At 40.9% G+C, this 25099-nt stretch overlaps 1 protein-coding gene across 2 annotated transcripts in view; it reads left to right on the top strand.

Annotated features, from left to right (window-relative positions):
* Window positions 1–25099, top strand: part of Snr1 (SWI/SNF related, matrix associated, actin dependent regulator of chromatin, subfamily b, member 1) — a 131032-nt gene that overhangs the window by 7827 nt on the left and 98106 nt on the right. Inside the window, exon 1 of one of the 2 annotated variants that reach the window (XM_090373507.1) lies at window positions 24165–24312. The exons of the other annotated variant lie outside the window; for it this stretch is intronic. Coding sequence (XP_090229633.1) covers window positions 24232–24312 — 81 coding nt within the window. The 5' untranslated portion in view covers window positions 24165–24231. Of the gene's footprint in view, window positions 1–24164; window positions 24313–25099 lie in introns of those variants that run through there. 2 annotated transcript variants of the gene reach the window in all.

The raw sequence follows: 25099 nt of genomic DNA, 5'->3' as shown, positions 1-25099 counted from the left end.
TATGAAGTTTGCTGAGCAATGCAGACTGGCTGCCAGTGCAGGTTATATAGTGTTGTTAATGATATAAAGGAATTTTGCTATCAGGGACAGGGATGTAATTATCCCGTTATAGAAGGCAATGGTCAGGCCATACCTAGAGTACTGTCTACAGGTCTGGAGGCCTCGATTGGTGAGGGGAACAAAGGGGTGCTCTTACCAAGAAAGGCTTAAGTTCTGCAAATTGCAGCGCCTGGAGAGTAGCCACCTGCGAGGTGATCTGATTGAGCTGTATAAGGCCTTAAATGGGTTGAGCAAGCTGAATGCTGATGGGATTCTTCCTCTTGTTCAGATTAAGAACCTGAGAGGCCACATATTCAAATTGAGAAAAGACAGTTGTAAAATAGCTGTGCGGAAATTTGCCTCTAGCCAGAGGATAGTTGATTGGTGGAACAGACTTCCATCTTTTGTTGTGGAAGTTGATAGCCTAAATAAATTTAAGGATTAGCTGGACAGGCATTTGGAACAAATGGAGGGGTGAAATGGGAGGGGTTTTTTATTCTCACCTCATTGTGATACTTTCTTTCTGAGATGGAGGAAAAGCCTTCCTGCCAAAGAACAATTTACAGCAGCTACGTGGAGCCCACATCTTAGAAAACTCAGAGAAACTACTTATTTACACTGATGGCTCCAAAAGAGATGAAGCCGTAGGTGTTCCAGCAATTTCTTATACCTTCTCAACATCTGTATCTCTTTCCACCGAATGCAGTATCTATTCCGCCGAATTATATGCAATAAAACTGGCCCTAGATTACATAAACAAGGAGCATTTCAAGCAAGCGGTATTTCAAGCAAGCTCTGATATTCACTGACTCTTTGAGTGCAGTCACCACAATTCAGTCTGTTAATTCTCCCCACCATCCCATTATGAAACACGTCCCATACAGACTATATCTATATCAAACATCCAACCAGATAGCAACCTTCTGCTCGATCCCTGGTCATGTCGGCATCCCAGGAAATGATAGTGCGGATCGTGCTGCTAAACATCCTGACAGTGGATCATTCTGCCATCTGAAAGTCCCATATACTGATTATAAATCCACTGTTAAAACAGCATGTAGGACTCAATGGTCAGAACTGTGGCAAACTCAAGTCAATAATAAAGTAGTCCAGATTAAAAAAGAACATCAACTGTGGACTTCTAGTTTCAGGAGATGCAGGCGAGAGGTCATTTTAGCAAGGCTTCAAATTGATCATTCTTATACAAATCATCTGTTCATGCTTATGGGAGAGAATCCTCCTCATTGTCCCATCTGTCAGACCGAACTAACGATTTAACATATTCTAATGGAATGCCCTCAGTACTTAAGTATCAGAAAATCCAGTTTTTATTCTCTATCCAATTTGCATGACTCTTTAACTTTATTGCACTTAATTGGCAAAAATGCAAATTTTGAAGAACTGTTTCAATATTCGAAACGCATAAATTTATATAACCATTTCTGAAAGCCATACTATAAAAGTTTCAGTCACAAGAAAATCATGAACAGGCACAATATGGCCCAGGAGGACCTTGTGCCAGAAATCATCAATTTCAACAACAACAACCAAATATCAGAAAAGTTTGCTTTCATTTTTTTCATTTAATTGCTATTTAATAAGTAAGCATATTTTAATTTAATTTTTAAATTATTAGTATTACCATGCTGTACAAAGATGCCAGGCTTTTCATTCATCATCAAAAATACAACAATAATAATAAATAAATACATACATAATAATAAAAAAATAACCTGCTGACTAAAACAAAACTTCTTTTAATTTATACTATAACTTCCCCTCCCCCAAACTCTGAATTTAAACCTCTTAATTAAAGTAATTTAATTATGTGAATTTCGCCTTCATTCATTTTACTTTTCAGGAGAAGCAGGCGAGAGGTCATTTTAGCAAGGCTTCAAATTGATCATTGTTATACAAATTGATCTACCTTCATAACCTGATTCTCATTTAATGTCAAGTTTACGACAATATAAGCTCACATATTCGAAGTCTTTCCTCATATGGTGTTATTTTGCTAATCTGGCACCAACTATGAACCTTTTCAAGCATCTTGTCTTTGTTTAGATGTGGTCTCATTGCCTGGACACATTCCAAATGTGGCCTCATAGCCAGGGCGCCGTATTTTAAGTGTTGTCTCATGAAGAATTATAACCTTTCGATCTCTACGAGAAACTGTTCGATAAGTCATCAACAAGCCACTATAAACACTTTTTGCTTCATACTTGCCTGGGTCAAAACGCCAGCTCTTTTCTTTCTATCTTTCTCTGCTATGTTTAATCCAACCTTTAAAACATATAAGTTTTTTTAATGTTGCTGTTTCCCAAGTGTAAGATCTTTCATTCTGCAACATTAAAACATACACAATTGCCACTTATTTGACCAGTCCTGCAACGTATCCAGGTAGCTGAAGGCGTCTTGGTTTGGTCATTAACCATCCTCCCAACCTTTACACATGTGCAAATTTTGATATCACATGCTGATTCCCTTCATCATTGTCATTTAAGAAAATCAATAATAGGAGCAGATCTAGCACCAATTTCTGGGGTTCCCACTTCAACCCTTAACCGTTCCGAAGGTTCGCCATTAATTACCATCTTTTGCCTCTTGACACGTAGCCTAGTCAATCTGAGTATCTTGCTAGTTATCCCATATGTTCCCGCTTATTTAATAATCTCTGATGTCGGCCCGAGTCACATGCTTCAGTAAAATACTAATAAACGTCAGGATAACTTCCTGTATCCACCTCATGAATGGCTCATAAATTTAATTAGTTAAACAAGTTTAGCCCCTTCACAAAGCTATGTCTGTTTCCTTGAGAAAAACCAAGGAAACAGACAGGTTTCCTAGGTTTTCTCACTGGTTTAATTACTGTTTCCATAATTTACTTTACTAATGAAGTCAGACTGATCAGTCTGTCTTCATTAGCGACCAACAACAAATTCTAAATGGTAAGTATTTAAGGAGGTAATCTTAGAAGAAACTATGTTTTTTGTTCCAACTAAAAAATATTGTTCAAGGTTTAGGCCTAAATGGATGTCAGATGAATTAATAAGACTTGTGGCAGAGAAAAAAAATGCATGGGATGCATATAAACTAAAAGGGGACACAGAAGGCTAAGGTAGATAAAAGCTTGTCTGTAATCAAGTCACAAAAGAGGATAGACAGGCGAAGGCAGTCACAAGAAATCATTGGTAAAAATGCAATGAAAAACAACAAAGAGTTCTTTACTTATGCAAAATCTAAAAGGAAGGGGATGAATCAGATTGGACCACTTGATATCGATGATTCGACTGTTAATGATCCTGCCCAGGTAGCTGATGAACTGAATGAGTATTTCGCATGTCCATTCACACATAATTCAAGGAGAGGATGCCAGACGTTTTTCAACCTTTGGCAATCAACTAAACGATTATGTAATAACTCAGATCTAAGTGGAACAGAAATTGTTCAAGTTAAATATAAAAAAAGCACATGGATACATGGATCCATCCAGTTATATTAAAGGACGCAGCAAAGCAAGTTAGCAAACCCTTAGCCATAAATATGAGAGATTAATTGTGCTCAGGGGAGGTCTCCTTGCACTGGAGATGTGCAAATGTGTCCCCAATTCACAAAGGGGGATCAAAGGGTGACACGAGTAATTACACATCTGTCAGTTTAACTTCTGTTTTGGGGGGGGGGGCGGTTAATGGAGTCTCTGGTTTAAGAAGGATCGCAGGGGCTCATCTAGACAACACTGCAATTACAGTTAAAACAGATCATGAGTTTGTTAGGAGGAAAGTTTTTTCTGACCAATTTGATTAGACACTATGATGCGGACACAACGGAACTGGATGCAAAAATAATTTTGATATCATATACTTGGATGCTTGGATTTTAGAAGAGCTTTTCATACTGTTGCACATTGCAGACTACTATACAATTTCGAGCACTATGGCATTAAGAGCTAATTGCTGCTTTGGATGAAGGGACAGTTGATTAGCAGAAGACGGAGAGTAGTAATAGGCACTGCTCTTTGTGGACTAATGTTATTAGTGGAGATCCGCAGGGTTCAGTGTTGGGTCCATTGTTGTTTTCTGTATTTATAAATGATATTGATGATGGTATATCAGGCTTAATGTCCAAGTTTGCAGACGATACGAAGGTTGGCAGAGTTGTTAGTGACACTAATGACAGTACACTGCTGCAACATGATCTAAAAAAGTTGAGCAGATGGGCTGAGAGGTCGCAAATGAAGTTTAACATTGACAAATGAAAAGTACTACATATGGGAAGCAGTAATCCCAGAGTAAAGTATCAACTCTGTGGGACCAAACTGACAGTGGTAGAGAATGAAAAGGGCCTGGGGGTAATTGTGCAGGCAGTTATGAAGTTTTCTGAGCAGTGCAGACGGTCTGCAAGAGTAGCTCATGGTGTCTTGTCAATGATATACAGGAATTTTTCTAGCAGGGATAAGGAGGTAATTATCCCCTTGTATAAGGCACTGGTCAGGCCACACTTTGAACTGTATACAGGTCAGGAGGCCTCATTTTAAGAAGGACGTAGAGCTCTTCGAACGAGTACAGAGAAGGGCAACAAGGTTAGTGAACAGAAAAAAGGGTTGCTCTTACAAAGAAAGCTTAAGTTTGCAAATTACAGTATCTGGAGATTAAGCACCTACGAGGTGATCTGATTGAGGTGTATAAAGCTTTGAATGCTTTGAGCATGCTCAATGCTGATGGGATTCTTCCTCTTGCTCAGAATAATCGCCTGAGAGGGCATAAATTCAAATTGAGGAAAGACGGTTGTAGGACAGATGTGCGGAAGTTTGCCTTTAGCCAGTGTGTGGTTGATTGCTGGAACAAACTTCGATTTGTCGTTGTAGAATTTGATAGCTTAAATAGATTCAAGGCAGAATTTGACAAATATTTGGAGCGAGGGGATGGATGAAATAAGGGTTTTTTTTTTGGCTGATGTTATATAAGCTTGCTTTCTTGCATCATGAGCCTTTGCTAATGCTAATGCTAACTTGTCCTTAATACCATACTGCTCCAATTTGTACAGTAGTCTTCCATGTGCGACAGTATCATACGACAGTACCATGTGCGACAGTATCTTTCCTGAAATTGAAGTATATGATATCAAAATTATTTTTGGCATTCAGTTCCTTTGTGACCACATCATAGTATCCAATCAAATTATGTAGACAAGACCTCCCTTCAACAAACCCATGCTGTGTCTGAATTATTACTGCTGTCTTGTCTAGATCATTCTGCAATGCTTCTTTAACCAGTGACTCCAGTATTTACCCTAGAACACCTTTACCCTTAATACCATACTGCTCCAATTTGTACAGTAGTCTTCCATGTGCGACAGTATCATACGACAGTACCATGTGCGACAGTATCTTTCCTGAAATTGAAGTATATGATATCAAAATTATTTTTGGCATTCAGTTCCTTTGTGACCACATCATAGTATCCAATCAAATTATGTAGACAAGACCTCCCTTCAACAAACCCATGCTGTGTCTGAATTATTACTGCTGTCTTGTCTAGATCATTCTGCAATGCTTCTTTAACCAGTGACTCCAGTATTTACCCTAGAACAGAAGTTAAATTAACAGGTGTGTAATTACTCGTATTGATACCCTTTGTGAATCGGAGATACATTTGCACATCTCCAGTTTGTGAGGACTTCCTCCGAGTCCAAGGATGCTCTCGTAATTATGGCTAACGGTTTGCTTACTTCCTTTGCCACCTCCTTTAATATAACTGGATAGATCCCATCTACCCCAGTTGCCTGTCTTACGTTTAAATTCAACCGTGTCTCCTCCACTTTGCTCTCACTTATTACAAAATCATTTACCTCGCTGTTAGAATTTGATAAACACCTGGCCCTCTCCTCTTTGAATAACTCTTCTTGTGTGAATGTACATCCAAAATACTCATTTAGTTGCAGCTGGTATCAAGTGGACCAATCTGATTCATCCCCTTCCTTTTAGAATTTATATAAGTCAAGAAGTTAATTCTGTTTTTCTCTGAATCCTTTGCCAATGATTTTTCATAATCTGCCTTCGCTTGCCTAACCTTCTTTGAGACTTGATTACAGACTAGCTTGTATCTACCATGGGCTTTTGTGTCATTTGTTAGTTTATATGCATCCCATGCATTTTTCTTCTCTGCCACGAGTCTTATTAGTTCATCTGACATCCATTTGGGCCTAAACCTAGAACAGTATTCCTTACTTGGAACAAAAAGCCTAGTAGCTTCCAAAATTACTTCCTTGAATGCTTCCCATTTAGAATTTTCTGTGCGTTACATCATCAGTTGGTCCCACTGTATAGACTTAAAAAATCTCTAAGATCACTGTAGTCGCCTTTACGAAAGCAAAAACCCTTCCCTTTACCCCTGATCCTAGTTACATCTTTAAGCAAATACTTCATCATTTCATTGTGATCACTGCCACCTAAGTGCTTCCTTTATCTGTAAATTCTTAATGCATGAATAATCACTGCTGATAATCAGATCAAGAGTGTTAATCCCTCTTGTTGCCTCTCTAACATGCTGCTGTATAAAACAATCATCCAATAAATTCACAAAAGCCTTGTTACTGTGCAAGTGACCAATCAACAAGTTCCAGTCTATATCTGGGAAGTTAAAATACCCCATTATAAGACATTCTGATTGATTGGTCCATTCTATTTCTCAGTATAATTGTTCATTGTACTCATCAAAGTCATTAGGCCTATGACAAACTCCTACCCTCAATTTTTCTTTCCCAGTGTTTATGTCACTGATCCAACATTGCATTATCCATCTATATCAACTGGTTGCACTTCCTTAGATTTTATGTGTTTCTCAACTAACAGCATAACCCCTCCTTCTTTCCTATCCTGTCTATCCTTTCTGTACACATTGCACTTCCCAAATTCGAATTCTGGATCCCTTACATGTGAGTGGCACCACGTCTCTGATATCCCAACAATATCTGCCTTGGATGTCTTAATTAGCACTTCAAATTCATCAAATTTATTTACTGTACTCCTAACATTCGTGTACATGCAAGTATACATGTACCTGTTCTTGCTCTTAGCTACTATAACACAGCCGACGTATTTATTTGTTTTTTGACACCCAGCAGCTCCTGAAATCCCCAGCAACTCGTTTTTCGGACTGCTGCTCATTTCAATAGAAGCGCTGCAAGAATCATTTCCACCTCTGCCTGCGGTTACAGTTAATCTGTTATTGTTGCCTAGCATTGCCTCGACAGTATCAGCATCTTGCACCCCTTCTATTTAAGTGCATCCCATCCCTGTAGAAGCAATCTCTCAATCTCTACTGTTAACAATCAAAGACCACGCTGAGAAAAATTCTGCCCCATGAGCCCTGCACAATCTCTCCAGGGCCGAATTGATTGACAAGGCTGTCATCATATATCCCCCCCCCCCTCCTATCGCAGAATTGCAGACACTTTCAAATTTAACCTTAACTGGCGACTTTTATTCAGCATCGACCTGTATTTGCTTAGTAAATCCGGAGATGCCCTACACTTAATGTTATTAGTGCCAACGTGTTTAACGATATCACTTATTGTACCCTTAAAAGATGATATCTGCTCTTCAACGTCAACGTTTTCCTCTGGGGGTCATAACCTAGTCCTATTCCACCTGTCCTTTTTTGCACAATATATTTCCTGTTTTTTGACAATTGAGTCACCAACAATAACTAGCTCCTTTGGGACCAGTGCATTCTGCCCTGAAGGTTGCCGCTTTGTTGGTGAGGTGCATAAGAGAGTGCTCTGGAGTTGAGCTGGGCAGCTGAGAACCTGATACCCCCCCAATTTAATTCATTTGAGAGCATCTGCCCTACTCTTCAAGATATCATAGACGCACATCAGAACGCTGAGTTGGCGCCTAATTTCTTTACATTCTGTGCACCTAGCCGACACAAAGACATCCTCCATGGCTAGATCATGTCCGCAATGTTGCATTTTTCACATTTTCTTTAAACTGTGATGCGTTGGAGAATCGTCTCCTACGGTTCACCCTTGAAGAACAGCTTTTTCGCTACTTAGCACAAAAAGTTCCTTTGCTGCTCTAGTCTCGGGTATGATTTCCGTTTAAAATACAATTTGATTAATAATAAAAATTAAAAGGATTTATAAATTTAATTGATTAATTTCCAATACAATACTAAGCTAAGAGATTCCTATTACAGTGCTACGTACACTGGTGTGCAAAACGTAAGGACCAGTCAGGTTTTCACCTGTAGCTTCTCATAGGAGTGGCCTGGATATGGGAAAAGCATAAAAAAGGAAACAACACAGACACAACAATGGAAACAAAACGGTACAGAGGGACTTTATTCAAAAATGGCAACATAGCACTGGCTGCTATGATACAGATGCATCACTGCCAAAGATGGAACAAAGGGAAGAGGTGGTCCTCAGTAGGAGATATGGCCACCCCTAATGTCGATGCAGGCTTTGCACCGTCTGTTTATACTTAGAACAATGTTGTTGATAAGTTCTTGCGGTAACATCGTCCATTCCTCTGTCAGCACCATCTTTTGCTGGTGAACATTTTCTGGTGGGTGTGGACGTGCCACTAGGCGCCTCCCCCAGATCGTCCCATATGCGTTCGATGGGATTTAGATCGGCCGGAACGGGCAGGCCATACGAACAATGTCCTCACTTTCCAAAAGCATATCGATAGATGGAGTGCGATGAGGTGTGGCGTTATCATCCATAAACACGAACTCGGGGCCAATGGAACCTCGGAACAGACGCACGTAGGGAAGGATTACCTCACTATAGTAGCGTGCACCAGTTACAGTACCGCCTTCCAGTATTTGGAGTTGTGTACGTCCAAGATAACACCTCTCCAGACGAGAACACCTCGACCGCCATATCGCTTTCAGTGATGTTTGCGGGGGTGATACCATGTGCCAACCTCTCGCCAGATTAGCTGACGTCCAGAATCTCTGTTGAGACTGAATCTACTCTCTTCAAATCAAATCAAATTATTAAATTAGGGCCACATGCTATTTCTAATATATACCCATATACGTATTTTGTCTGTAAACTGCGTGTGTTCTCTGGTCGATTTGCCTGTTTTGCTGGACGAAAAAAACCGAGTTTCTGGGCGAAAACCTTGTTATCTGCTCCTGAGACCGACTAATTCAGCCACGGAGTGAAAAAAGCCCAATAAAGTTCCTCGCATCATCGACGGGATTCGAACCCTTGCCTTTTCCACCCGGTGTGGGGAAGACGGTGACGATACACGCGCAGACTCTGCTCTTTTCAGTGCTACACTGTGTTACACGCGCAGACTCTGCTCTTTTCAGTAAAGTTTACCTTAAGTAAAATTTGTGGTTGTAACCTTTTGAAATAGTGTTGGTCCTTAAGTTTTGCACATCAGCATATTACACTATCTAGTTTTGTGTTATGACTTACGCTGTAAAGTTCGAGATATACGTAATGCTATTCCGTATCGATACAATAACCCCAGGGGCTCACATCTGGTGAGTATGGGCTTGGCACACCCAGGGTCCTGAGTTGGATATCATCATTCTTCTCTTTCTTGGTGATTCCTTTCTTCTCTCTCTCTCTCTCTCTCTCTCTCTCTCTCTCTCTCTCTCTCTCTCTCTCTCTCTCTCTCTCTCTCTCGGGGTATTTAAAGATTTTTTTTTTTGGCTGGTGCAGCACAAGCCTCAGGCTTCCTTGCACCATATACCTAATTATAATAATATAATGGCAGCATGTTTTTGAACGGTACAAGTTTTACCGATACTAAGTAACACCTCACAAAATCTCTATCTAAGTTCAAAATAAACTAAGTACCGTAACTAGGAATATAAAGCTGCTTCTAGAAAATAAATTAACATTCCAATTTAGTCAATAAAATGGTAAAAATTTAAGAAAAACTCCCCTATTAGCTGGAGTCGTAAAAACTTTGCCCACACCGAGCTAATCTCGTTCCCACCACCATTTAAAGCAATTAAATGAATTGAGTGAACCACTTCAATTAGGTCTACTTACAGGTGCATAGTTTACATGTGCTGCAATTTGCAGAACTAGAGCATTTCGTAATACGACTACCCTTTTGTGTCCTTAAATAATCTAATTGCTCTTCACTGCACCCATTCCATGGAGTCCACGTACAATTTTAAAATGATGCTTCCAGACCTCTATGCAGTACTCAAGGTGTGGCCCAGCCTTTGCCTTATACAAGGATAATCACTTTGCTCCTGTTGGCACTGGAAAATTCCTCTATGCCATTGATATCCTTCCATGAGCTGTCCTAACAGCCTGTTTGTACTACTCAGAAAACTTTATATCAGACTGTACATGTGGAATATCTCTTCCGATGCGGAAAACACGACGGTAATGATTCAAGAGGTGTAGTGCATGGACTTTCTCACTAGCAATTTTTAAAAATCATATTACAAGTAGGCGTAATTACCATTACCGCCTATAATAGAGTGGGGATATGATGTGGAATTTTCATATGTTATAATGGAGCAATTGAAATTATCTGTACAATATGTAAATAGTTTGGGGGGAACCAGGAAAGCTGGTTGGTACCGCCTAGTACAATAAATAAATTCAAAAAATATACATTTACTCCTAGATCGCTTTCGTTTTCCCCGCCTTGAGTGTGGTACCAGTTAATTGGTATGTTTTTCTGGGATTACTTCTGCCCATACGCAGTACCTTGCATTTTGTCAATGTTAAATCTCAATTGCCACTTTTCAACCCATCTGTCTAAATTTTCTAGGTCTTGTTGCAACAGCATGCCTTGATTTCTGTCATAAACCACAATCACAACCTTTATGTCATCAGCAAACATAGAGAATAAGAATATTGACTGGCCAAGCACTGAAACATGAGGGACTTCCTTAATAGTCAAGAAGAGCAGCGCCCATTTATAATCGCCGTCTGCCTTCTGCCACTAATTCATCCTTTTATGCATAGCAGTAACTTCCCCTAATATCAACTTGATCCAATTTATTGCGTTAGAGAATTTTGATCTAGAGAGTACCTAGAGAATTTTGATCTGATGTAGGCTTACATGCCACATTGGTAGCTTTTATAAGTTTGATCTCATGACACTAAAATTGTACAGGGTGCCTCAGAAATACACGGCATAACTTCAGGAATGAGTTCCTCATATGTAGGCAATAAAAATATTTTTTATTACCATAGTTCCGGTAATTCTTGGTTCCAGAGTTATTAACCGGAATATCTTTTCTCCTGCATGTGATTTCCTTCATCACAAGGTACTGACAGAATCTGGTGGTTTTCCATTCCGACCATGTACTCAAACCAGGAGCAAGCGGATATGCACTGCACTTTATGTACGGTTTGGCGGACGGCAATGCTCTGGAGGCTCTTCGTTTGTACCACGAAAGGTTCCCAGAACGAAGATGTCCAGACAGGAAAACGTTTGAAGGTATCCATCTCCGCCTTTGTGAACATGGGACCTTTACAGCTCGTGCTGCCGAGAGAAGACGACGAGATCTACGACTCCTGAAGTGGAGGGGTGGGCCAACTGCCTGGCCTAGAAGCTCAACTGATTTAACCCTACTAGATTTCTTCTTGTGGTGCTATTTAAAGTCATGGGTGTATTCGACTCCGGTAGCTAATGTGGAAACTCTCCGCAATCGAATTGTGGCAGGTTGTGAGACAATACGAAACATGCCAGGAATTTGGCATGGTCTTCGCGAGTCCATTAGACGTCGATGTGAGGCCTGTATTCAGGCAGAAGTGGACATTTTGAACAATTACTATAAGGTGATGTGAACAGTTAAGTGTCATAGACAGACCTTCAAAACTCGGAAACCAAGCATTTCCGGAACTATGTTGATATAAAATATTTTTATTGTCTACATATGAGGAACTAATTCCTGAAGTTATGCCGTGTATTTTTGAGACACCCTGCATAATGTAAAACAAAATGTTTTTGGGAGAGGGCTTTATTCCTCCCTTAATCCCTCAGGTGTTCCTGTGTGGTGATATATTGGTTATGTTGCTGTCCTTTCACACCTTGCTGGAAAAAAAGGGCTAAGAATGATTCCAGTCAAGAAGGTAGGATAAAATAAGTGACGCTTCTCCAATAAAGAAGGCTATTTTTACTTATTTTTGGTGGAAACCACTATTCAGAAGGGCGCCTCAGGGCATTTTGCCCTTCATCAGTGGGTATAATGGTTGAAAACCCAGTTGTAAAAACAACGCCACAGTATTAAATATGCAAAACGATTAACTGCGATGCCATGATAATAAACTTCAGTTAATTTACTATGTATAGACATGGTTCATTTTCCGTAATTTATAGGTCTGTAGGTTTTTCCGTGCTCTGAGGCGTTCAGCTCTGAATTTTCATTAATACACCATAGATAACTCTTAATAAACTACAAAGTAGTTGTTGTAGGCATCATTTGCTGTTTCTCATATTGTGCTCTGCCTTCACGACGAGTTGCCATGATATTGCACTACTTCGAATAAGTAACTCTTCACTAATAGAGAAGACTATTGTTACTTATTCTCAGTTGAGTACCACCACCCAGACAGCACTGTTTCACGGCTATTGGCCGTGAAACTGCCCACCCACTGATGATCGGCCAATAGCCGTGAAACAGTGCTGTCTGGGTGGTGGTACTCAACTGAGAATAAGTAACAATAGTCTTCTCTATTAGTGAAGAGTTACTTATTCGAAGTAGTGCAATATCATGGCAACTCGTCGTGAAGGCAGAGCACAATATGAGAAACAGCAAATGATGCCTACAACAACTACTTTGTAGTTTATTAAGAGTTATCTATGGTGTATCTAAACACCGATATTATATAGATACCAAACTCTTAAAGTATTATGCCTTGTGCATTTATTTATTTTAAATATTGACATCTACACCTCTTGGCATCTCTCATATTGTGTGATTAACTTCACAACTGGGTCGTCATGTCTGCATTACCAGGGTACCTGCCCACCCACTGATGATCGGCCAATAGCCGTGAAACAGTGCTGTCTCGGTACTCAACTGAGAATAAGTAACAATAGTCTTCTCTATTAGTGAAGAGTTACTTATTCGAAGTAGTGCAATATCATGGCAATTCGTCGTGAAGGCAGAGCACAATATGAGAAACAGCAAATGATGCCTACAACAACTACTTTGTAGTTTATTAAGAGTTATCTATGGTGTATCTAAACACCGATATTATATAGATACCAAACTCTTAAAGTATTATGCCTTGTGCATTTATTTATTTTAAATATTGACATCTACACCTCTTGGCATCTCTCATATTGTGTGATTAACTTCACAACTGGGTCGTCATGTCTGCATTACCAGGGTACCTGCCCACCCACTGATGATCGGCCAATAGCCGTGAAACAGTGCTGTCTGGGTGGTGGTACTCAACTGAGAATAAGTAACAATAGTCTTCTCTATTAGTGAAGAGTTACTTATTCGAAGTAGTGCAATATCATGGCAACTCGTCGTGAAGGCAGAGCACAATATGAGAAACAGCAAATGATGCCTACAACAACTACTTTGTAGTTTATTAAGAGTTATCTATGGTGTATCTAAACACCGATATTATATAGATACCAAACTCTTAAAGTATTATGCCTTGTGCATTTATTTATTTTAAATATAAACATAATTTATGGACATAATTCTTAGGTAGCCGTAATCTGACGGTGTTTTTTTTTTCTTTTTTTTTTTATGTCGTCTTTCTAAACCAGTAGTCTCTGGTGGCCGTATGTATGTATAACCAACTTGTAACAAATTATTTAAGCTATTCGTTCAGTAAGAATAACTAATTTATTATTATTATAATTGCTCTTCATATTATTTCTCCCTTATTGGGGGTTCCACCTAGTGACGGGTATTGCTACCAAGTATACAGGGTGGTTGTTGTTATGTCTGGTGTTACTGTTGGTCGAGAAATTCTCTGACTTTCATACAGGTGTTCAGTATTGCGACTTTCTGGAGTTCCTTGTAGGTGTTCACTAGGAGACTTATTCCTGCTAGGCTGTAATGTCGGGTCTTTGGCACCATACCTGTGGTTGACACGATGATCGGGGATGGTCGTTACTTGTTGCATATGCCACATCTCTTTGATCTCCTGTCTTAGGTTCGTGTATTTCCTGATTTTTCCCCCATAGGTTTTCAGCAAGTTGCCAGTGTTGGGTACGGCTATGTCAATCAGATAGGTAGCCTTTTCCTTCTTGACCACAAGGGTTACGTCCGTTCTGTTGTGAGGGATTGTCCTATCCGTTATTATGACGCGGTCCCAGTGCGGCTTGTGGTTTGGGGTCTCTAGTACTGCTTGTGGTTTGTTCTTGTAGTATGGCACACTTACTTCGACCAACTGGTATTTCCTTGCTAGCTTCTGATGCATTATCCTGGCTAACTGGTCGTGTCTATGAGTGTACTCAGTCTGTGTGATCACCTTGCATCCCGCAGTGATGTGTTCGATTGATTCTGAGGCCAGGTAGCATCGGACACCCCAGGCTCCTTGCCGATGTATTTTCTATAATTCCTTGTGTTGATTACCTGGTCTTGGACTGAGAGCATGAATCCTTCAGTCTCGGGGAAGAGCGTTCTGCTCGTGAGCCACGCATTGGAAGCAATTTTATCTATGTGCTCTTGATGGAGATCGTTGTAGTGTCTGCCATGGAGTGTCTTCTCTGCCCACTTTTCTAGTTTCGTTTGAACTTCCTGGTTGGAGGGAGACTCCTCGCTTAGGTTGAGTGAGGTATCCGACTTGTCTATCTTCCTTATGGCCTGGTGGAGTGCTACAGTGTGTTTCTAGAAGTAATCCTTCAGGTTAACTATCGCAGCCTTCTGTTGCTGAATGAGATCTATCAGGCTCCTTCCTCCTTCTTCCCGGGCAATTATCAGTCTCTCCACGGCAGATTTCGGGTAGTGTTGGAGGCTCTTGGTCATCATTGTCCTTGTCTTTCTCATGATATCATCCAGCTCTGTGTTAGTCCAATCTATGGCCCCGAAGGCGCTGGGACTGCATAGCGTGTTTAAGGCTTTAACTGTGTTCCCTCCGTTTAGCAGGCTTCTGACTCTCTGATGGTATTTTTCGGTCAGGCAGGCCTTAATTTCCTTGTGCTGTAACGGCTGAGTCTGCATCATCCCCAAGTATTTTTAGGCTTCTCCCTCTGCCATGACTTCGATCTCTTTACCACTCTGCAGCTGTTAGTTTCAGGTGACTAATTTTTCCTGACGCAATCCGTGGGTCTTGCACTTGTCTAGACCAAATTCCATCCTAATATCATTGCTGAATTCTACGGTGATCTGGAGTAGTTGCTAAAGGTGATTCTCGGTTCCCATGAAGAGCTTGATGTCATCCATGTACATTAGGTGAGTGAGGGTGTACAGGTTCTTCCTTCCTTCTTTGAGATTATATCCGTACTTGCTACTGTTGATCATGGGAACCGAGAATCAACTTCAGGATTGTCTCTGGTTGCCTTATCATTCGGGTGAGCTGATCTGCCAGTTGCTTGTGAGCTTCTTGTACCAGTAGTTGTGGACGTTATCTGTTCCTGAAGTTCGCCAGTTGTGGGAGTTCTTGATCATCTGTTTTACTTCTTCTTCCCGAAACTCCCACCCTCTGATTTCTTGTACGTCCTTTGTTTTCTTATGTTCCAGGTGGCTCGGCTATTATGCCTTACTTCCCTGCTCCATGTGTTTTTCCAGAATTTCTCAATCGTCTTCTTCTCAGGTGGTCCGTTCCCTTCTTTCCCGTCTACTCAGAGATTCCTGTAGAAACATCTTTTGTCCTTATCGAAGATTCGGTTGTTTATTTTCCTCCTGGAGCTCTCTTCGTATCGGCATAGTCTCTTGCTGAGTGCAAAGAGGTTCACTGCAATGTATCCAAGTACTCACCTATTCTCTGATTTTTTGTCTCATGTTTGCTGTGGACACTGTCTCTCTTGAGGATGCTCTTAACTTTTCCATTGGTACTGGGTCAATTGGACTATCCTGAATTTTAATTCTTCTATCTTCTGCTGAAGTCTTCTTTCTGAAGCTGGTGGTTCTTTCTGTTTTCTGTGTTTCTGCTGCTGGTCTAACGCTTCTCTTTCATTAATCCTCGTGGCTGCTACCGCGCACAATTCACGGCTGTGTGGATGAGCTCCAGTATTGCACCATTGCTATCGAGGTAATGCGGTATTATGTGCCGAGTCAGGTGGTCTGTGACTCTCCACACGGTTCTATATAGCCTCTGTTTCGGGATCACGTGGGTATCGTTTGGGGTCCATTCCTTCGAATTCTGTTAGGGCCTTCTTCCACTCGTCCTCTATTCTGGATGTCATGACCGCGTCTGTTTCTACTTCAGCTGCTGTGGATTGTATTTCTTTTTGCTCTTCCATCTCTGTCTTGGTGGTGGTATGGTCTTTCTCCTCTGGTTCCGTATTCTTTATCCTTTGTAGTTGATCGCACACGTCCTGCTTGATTTTTTTCAAGATTGCAGGAGCTATCAGGTTCTTCGTGACGATTGTTCTTCTCTGGTCTGCTATTCGCTGTTCGGTGACCTGAATATCTGGGAATCGTTCCTGCCACTTTGTATGCAGTCGCACCCTGTAAATTGTCATATCGGTCTCCAGCTTCGTTATTTTGTAGTATGCTTCTCTGATGTATGTATTCATTTCGATGCTCCACTTCATGTGTTGGCGTTTTCTCCCTTCCTAGGTGGTAACCATCGCAGTTGCACAGCAAACACTTCCAGTTGGTGTGGCTGGATTGCCTTGTCCTTCTGTTGTGGTAGCCATACGGGGGACAGCGCCACTCGCTCCACTATCTTCCTCTGGAGACCATCTCTGATTTTTTGAACCGACCCCTCTCTCTAAGGCCTGAACGCAAGTGACTTTATCCTGCGCCACACTTGATGCAGTATGATTAATATTTCTCTGTGACATCATCCATCTCTGGAGGTGAACCTGTTTAGCTTCGGCTTATGTCCAATGGTAGTTCTCACGAGTGACGCCAGATGGTGTCACAATCTGCCTCAGCCGCCACTCCGACTTTGGGGTAAGTTTGTTCCTCGGAGCAACTTTCACGATGTTTATTAATTTTATTAATTTTTATTACTTAATTAATTATTATTATTCTAATTTATTACTATTATTATACCATCTCCCAGTGTGATGGAACCGCGTTCGCTTCCGCCAAGACGGTACTCAAACCCGGATCCATCAGGCTGGTAGTCCAGTGTCATAAGCACTGGGCCATTGCGCTTCCTTTTTATTCTTCTTCTTCTTCTTCCTGATTTGGGATTCCACCTCGTGATGGGTATTGCTACCACGTACACAGGGTGGTTGTTGTTATGTCTAGTGTTAGTCGAGGAACTCTCTGATTATCCTACAAGTGTTCAGGATTGCAACTTTCTGGAGTTCCTTGTAGTTGTTCGCTGGGAGACCTATTGCTGCTAGCCTGTTATGTAGGATCTTTGGCACCATATCTGTGGGTGACACGTTGATCGGGATGGTATGCCACATCTCTTTGATCTCTTGTCTTAGATTCTATGTACTTCCTGATTTTTTTTCCCATGGATTTGCTGCAAGTTGCCAGTTTTGGCTACCGCTATGTAAATCAGACAGGTAACTTTTTCTTTCTTGTCCACAAGGGTTATGTCGAGTCTATTGTGCGGGATTGTCTTATCCGTTATGATGGCGCAGTCCCAGTGCAGCTTGTGACTTTCATACAGCTGGAGTCTCTAGTACTGCCTGGGATTCGGACTTGCACTACAGCACACTTTCTGCGATCAAATGGTTATTATTATTATTGTAGTTGCTCTAATATTATTTCTCCCTGATTGGGGGATTACACACCGTGATGGGTATTGCTACCAAGTACAGAGGGTAGTTGTTATGTCTGGTGTTACTGTTGGTCGAAGAACTCTCTGATTGTCCTACAGGATTTCAGGATTGTGATTTTCTGGAGTTCCTTGTAGGTGTTCTCTGGGAGACCTATTTCTGCTCAGCTGCTATGTAGGGTCTTTGGCACCATACCGGTCGTTGACATGATGATCGGGATGGTCGTTACTTCTTGCTTATGCCACATCTCCTTGACCTCATGTCTCAGATTCGTGGAATTTTTAATTTTTCCTCATGGATTTTCTGAACTTTGCTAGTGTTGGGAACCGCTATGTCAATCAGGTAGGTAGCCTTTTCCATATTGTCCACAAGGGTCTTATCCGGTCTGTTGTGCGGGATGCTCTTATTCGTTATTATGGTGCGGACCCAGTACATCTTATAGTTTCGGGTCTCTAGTACTACCTAGAGTTCCTGCTTGTATTACGGTACACTTTCTTTGGTCAACAGAATTACGAGTGTACTCAGTCTGGGTGATCACCTTGCATCACCCTGTGATGTGCTGGGTCGTTTCTGAGGCTAGGTGGCACTGTCGACAATGCCACCTAGAAAACTATAGAAAATACATCGTTCCTTTGCGATGTATTTTCTATAGTTTCCAGGTGTTGATTACCTAGCCTTGGATGGCCAGCATGAATCCTGCAATCTCGGGAAAGAGCGTCCCGCTGTAAGCCATGCATTGGAAGCAATGTTATCGATGTGATCTTGATGGAGATCATTGTAGTGTCTGCCATGGAGTGTCTTCTTTGCCCATCTTTCAAAGTGGTCACTCAGACTGAGTACACTCATTGACACGATCAGGTAGCCAGGATAATACATCAAAAGCTAGATAGGAAATAACTGTTGATTGAAGAAAGATTACTATACTACAAGTACGAACCCTGGGCAGTACTAGAGGCGCCAACCCACAAGCTGTACTGGGACCTCGCCATAATAACGCATAAATAACGGATAGGGCAATCCTTCACAACAGACCGGACATAATTCTTGTGGACAAGAAGGAAAAGGCTACCTATCTGACTGACATAGCGGTACCCAACACTGGCAACCTGCAAAAAACCCATGGGAGTAAAATCAGGAAGTACACGAACCTAAGACAGGAGATCACAGAGATGTGGCACATGCAATATTTTAGCATTAGCAAAGGCACGTAATGCAAGAAAGAAAGCTTATATAGCATCAGCCAAAAAAAAAAAAAAAATAAATAACCCCCCCTTACTTCACCCATCCACTCGCTACAAATATTTGTCAAGTTCTGCCTTGAATCTATTTAAGCTATCAACTTCTACAACGACAGATTGTAGTTTGTTCCAGCAATCAACCACCCGCTGGCTAAAGGCAAACTTCCACACATCTATTCTGCAACCGCCTTCCCTCAATTTGAATTTATGCTCTCTCAGGCGATTATTCTGAGCCAGAGGAAGAATCCCATCAGCATTGAGCATGCTCAAACCATTCAAGGCTTTATACACCTCAATCAGATCACCTCGCAGGTGCCTAGTCTCCAGACACTGGAATTTGCAAAACTTAAACCTTTCTTCGTAAGAGTAACCCTTTGTTCCATTCAGTAATCATGTTGCCCTTCTTTGTACTCGTTCCAACAGCTCTACATACTTCTTAAAATGAGGCCTCCAGACCTGTATAGAGTAATCAAGAAAACTTCATATCTGCCTGCACAATTATTCCCAGGTCCTTTCATTCTCTACCACTGTCAGTGTGGTACCACTGAGTGGATAAGTTACTCAGCGATTACTGCTTCCCATATGTAGTACTTTACATTTGTCAATGTTAAACTTCATTTGCCACCTCTCAGCCCATCTGCTCAACCTTTCCAGATCCTGTTGCAGTAGCATAGTGTCAGTAGTGTCATTGACAACCCTGCCAACCTTCGTATCGTCTGCAAACTTGGACATTAAGCCTGATATACCATCATCAATATCATTTATAAATACAGAAAACAACACTGGAACCAACACTGAACCCTGAGGGACTCCACTAATATTATTAGTCCACTATGAGCAGTGTTCATTGATTACCACTCTCTGTCTTCTCCCACTCAACCAACCATTCCTTTATCCATAACAGCAATTTGCCTCCAATGCCACACTGCTCCAATTTGTGCAGCAGTCTTCCATGTGCAACAGTATCAAAGGCGTTTCTAAAATCCAAATATATGATGTCAAAGTTATTCTTTGTATCCAGTGCCTTTGTGACTACATCATAGTATCCAATCAAATTAGTCAGACAAGATTTCCTCTTAACAAACCCAGGCTGTGTCCGAGCTACAACTGAAGTCTTGTCCAGTTGATCTTGCAATGCTTCTTTAACCAGTGCCTCAATTAATTTTCCTGGAACAGAAGTTAAACTGTAATTACCTGTCTCCATTTGATCCTCCTTTGTGGATTGGTGTCACATTTGCACATCTACAGTCCATGGGTACCTCCCCGAGTCCAAGGAAGCTCTCATAATTATGGCTAAGGGTTTGCTTACTTCGTTTGTTGCCTCCTTTAGTATAACTGGATAGATTCCATCCACCCCAGGTGCCTTCCTTATGTTTATCTTCAACAATTTCTCCTCCACTTTACTTTCAGTTATTACAAGATTATCTAGCTTACTACCAGAGTTTAATACACCTCTGGCATTCCCTTCCCTGAATAACTCCTCATGTGTGAATAAATAAATAAATTTTCTGTTTATACTCCGGGACGACCAAACGGTCAGAGGAGTTCCAAGATAGCCAGAATACATGAAACAGCACCGTATTCAGCCAAATGTTCATTTAGTTTGTTAGCTACCTGAGCAGGATCATCAACAGTTGAACCATCGATATCAAGTGGACCAATCTGATTCATACCCTTCCTTCTAGAGTTTACATAAGTAAAGAACTCTTTGCTGTTTTTCTTTGCATCCTTTGCCAAAGATTTCTTGTAATATCCCTTCGCCTGCCTAACCTCCTTTGTAAATTGGTTCCAGACCAGCTTATATCTATCATAGGCTTCTGGTCACATGTAAATTTATATGTATCCCATGGATTTTTCTTCTCTGTCACATGTCTATTAATTCTTCTAACATCCATTTAGGCCTAAATCATGATCAATATTTCTTTGTTGGTATGAAAAGCCTAGTAGCTTCCAAGATTAATTCTTTGAATGCTTCCCATTTTGAATTTGCGGTTGGTAACATCATCAGTTGGTACCACCATACAGAATTTAAATACTGCCTCAGACCACCATAGTCACCTTTCCGAAAGCAACAACCCTTCCCTTTTCCTTTGATGGTAGTGTTGCGCAGGACTTTTCTCCGTTGTAGTATAACTTGCTAGGGTTCCAACAATTCTCAGTTATGGTGTGATGTGTCAGTTAGGAATAAATGTTCTTTGCAAGAGTTACACTAATATTTGCATCCGGAGAAACCTGGCTTTCATGTAATCGTCTAGCAGTTAGTTAGGACAAATCCCGTGTTCTAAAAACTTACTCAGATGGACGTTGAGCAAATCTGCAACATCAAGATTGCGTTGTGTGATTTTCACCTTTGACTCCTTTCTATTTGATTAGAATCAAAAGCGCCGCCTTAACAGTTTTTTATCAGTAATCCATTCAAAGAAATCATGTGTCATCAGAGAGTAATCAACAGGCAAAAATTGTTAAACAAAACATGGTTTATTAAGCAAGACAAGTAAAATATACACTCAGTAAGCAAGTATAGTTTTTAGAATAGGGCATGTAACATTAGGCTTACTACTCTTTACGTTAATACACAATTAGCCTCTTAATGTAAATTGACTAGCTGAATAGTAGTGGTAGTGTTGTTCTTCGTGTAGTTTCGTGCTTGCTGTCTGTTATAGACAAACTCCAAGTGCATCCCGTCGAGGTAATAACATTTTAGTGGTTCATGTAAGACACTAATGACGTTTGTAACAGAACAACTGTAAAGCGATCATAATATTAAACTTGTAATGTGATGTGTATTCCTTAAGTTCAAAATATCACTTTTTCTCTATACTTAACAAGATAAGTTATTATGAGGAGAGAAGTCTATGTAAGGGTAGATAGGATCGCCTTTTACGCTATCTAGTTCAGTTGTTTAATGGGACATGGAAAGTTGACTTACCAGACACAATCTGCATATCTTCAGGAGTTGATACTCTGGGAAGATCGTCAATTTCGGTCATTTCTGCTACTCCTATTTGTCTGCTTTCACTCGAACAGGATTCTGTGTCTTCTCAGAAGCTCGAACACCTTCTCTCCTTTGCTCTGGTTCACAATTTCTCTACTCTCAGACTTGGCTACGACAAAAACTAAGCACCGAACTCCGAACTGTTAACTCCGAACTGCCAACTCTAAACTCGTCACGACCTGAACTCCGTCTCCTCTGCTTTCCCCCCTAGGCCCGTATATATATCTCCCCCTCCTCTTTTGCTTTTCCCTGCGTATTTGTTCTGGTCAATTTCAACGGCTCAACAACAACTTTGGGACTGTCGATTTTGGAGCTCTGCTCCCATAAAATATTGGATTTATGGAGGTGGTGTGGAGGAGACTTTATTTTGGTAGGGTTTGTGCCTTCAGACTGGACAAAGGCCTGATGGCCACAAATTCGTTCACTTCCTCACACCAGAATTTCAAAAACACAAACCTCCAGTGGATGTCTTATTCTGTTTATCCCAAAAGTGTCATTTGGAAGATGTAGCCTCGCATCTCCACACGAGAATCACGTTCCTTTGCTGTTTTGTCAACAAATGCGCCCGGACGCCTGTCCACTCCGCTCGGACAAATGACCTCCGGCTGTTAGATAACAGGCGACCGGCGGAGGGCTGACGCTCCACGGGGTGACCCTCACTGCACGTGCGGGGACCAGAAACACTTCCGCCCTCTCCCCGCGAGCAGGTGTTGCTCTAAATATACAGCATAGTCACAAAAGTATGGGGCGCTTGCTCTCTTCATAAACGTCCCGTCATAAGTGAAAATGGTTGCATTTTCACAGTAGTTACCTCTTTGAGTAAATCCCACTTCAGCACACAGTGATCACTGCCATCTAGTGGTTCCTTTATCTGCAAATTCTTGATGCGTGAAGAATCATTACTTATAATCAGATCAAGCGTATTACTCCCTCTAGTTGCCTCCCCATCTTGCTGCTGTAGAAAACAATAATCCAATAAATCCACAAAAGCCTTGCTAGTGTGTGAGTGACCAACCCAAAAATTCTAGTCAATATCTGGGAAATTAAAATCTCCCATCATAAGACACTCTAATTTACTGTCTCATTCTATTTCTCTGCACAATTGCTCTTTATACTCATCAGATTCATTAGGCCTATAACACACACCTACTCTCATTTTTCCTTTCCCAGTGCTTATGTCACACCAAAGAGACTCAACATTGCATTGTCGACCAACATCAATTGGATGCACTTCCTTAGATTTTATGTGTTTCTTAAGTAACAGTATAACCCCTCCTCCCTTCCTGTCCTGTCTATCCTTTCTCTACACATCGTACTCTACAAATTCCCGTTCCGCCCTGCTTATGTCTGTCTCTGATATCCCAACAATATCTGCCTTTGATGTCTTAACTAGTATTTGAAGCTCATCGAATTTATTAAATATACTCCTAGCATTGGTGTACATGCAAGTATACATGCACTTGTTTCTACTCTTAGTTACCCTAACACAGCCCATGTATTTACTTGTTCCACTATGACTCCCAGCAGTCCTGGCAATTCCCATTGCCTTCCTTTCCAGGCTGCTGCTCAATTGCATTTCAATAGAAGTAGTGCAAGAATCACTTTTACCTCTTCCAACAGCTACTGTTAATCTATTAATCCGTGTATCCCCCCCCCCCCAAGTACAACAAGTAAAGACCATCCCGATCATCGTGTCAACCACAGGTATGGTGCCAAAGACCCTACATAACAGCCTAGCAGCAATAGGTCTTCCAGCAAACATCTACAAGGAACTGCTGAAAGTCGCACTTCTGTAGGATAGTCCGAGAGTTCCTCGAACAATAGTAACACCAGACATAACAACAAACCGCCCTGTGTACTTGGTAGCAATACCCGTCACGAGGTCGAATCCCCAATTAGGGAGAAATAATATAAGAGCAATAATAATAATAATAATAATAAAACAATGGTTCTTTTATCAGGCAAATTGTAGTCTGCTTCTATTTTCTCTATGAGGACGCTGACCAATAGATTGAATTCTAAAAAAACAAAAAAGCTATGGTGCTGCCACTATTGATATTTTCTACACTGTGAAGTTGAAACCCAGTTGCGACGTGTTGTTGTTATTCTCGTTGTATGTTTTGGTAATACTTGACTTCTTTTTCAAAATGACAATGAGAACTTTTGGAGATAAACCTACTGCATTTCAGCTGGAGGAAGCTGGCGATTATTATTATATTGGATCTGAGGTAAGTTAATAAATTGAATGAATACTGTCTTAGTCGTGTGAACTTACGATTGGTTGCTTTGTAAGAAATGTGCTGATCGAATAATGTTTTAGCGAATTTCTTCGTCGTTTATAATAATGAAGTTTTATTTTTATCAGTGCTTTTAGAACATTTATGTTAAATAGTGTTAGTATCGGAATGAGAAGTGAGGTAGCGTCGTAAGTAACAAAACAAAAAATGTATGTATATGCTTTGAATAAGTAACGCTTCACCATTGGAGAAGAGTAATGTTACTTGTTCTCTGCTGATACCACCACACAGACGGCACCGTTTCGAAGCTTGTTGGCTTACTAATCGGTATAGCAGTACTGTACGCCGGCAACTTGTGAATGTTGATTCACAGTATCAGATACAATTATAATGATGCCAATTATCGACACTTTGAACAAAACATGGTGCAAAGGCACTGACACATTCAATTGTGAATCATAAGCGCGGGCCCATTGCTTCATTCAAAATATTTGCCTTAGTTTATACTATTACACCCCATCAGGCATCTCTCATATTGTGGACTTATACGTCAAAACTGGGGTGTCACTATTGCAACAACAGGGTACTCGCCCGCCCACCCACCGGTTAGTAAGCCAACAAGCTTCGAAACGGTGCCGTGTGGGTGGTGGTATCCGCCGAGAATAAATAACATTAGTCTTCCCCACTGGTGAAGCGTTACTTATTCTAAGCAATGCAATACCTTGGCAACTCGTGAAGATTGTTTCACAATATGAGATACAATTAAAATGATGCCAAT

This window comes from Mastigoproctus giganteus, chromosome 5, assembly GCF_048544385.1.
Source record: "Mastigoproctus giganteus isolate SK-2022 chromosome 5, ASM4854438v1, whole genome shotgun sequence".
In the NCBI taxonomy this organism is placed as follows: Eukaryota; Metazoa; Arthropoda; class Arachnida; order Uropygi; family Thelyphonidae; genus Mastigoproctus; species Mastigoproctus giganteus.
Note: the sequence above shows the minus strand (reverse complement) of the source record. Positions and strands in the feature narration are given on the sequence as shown.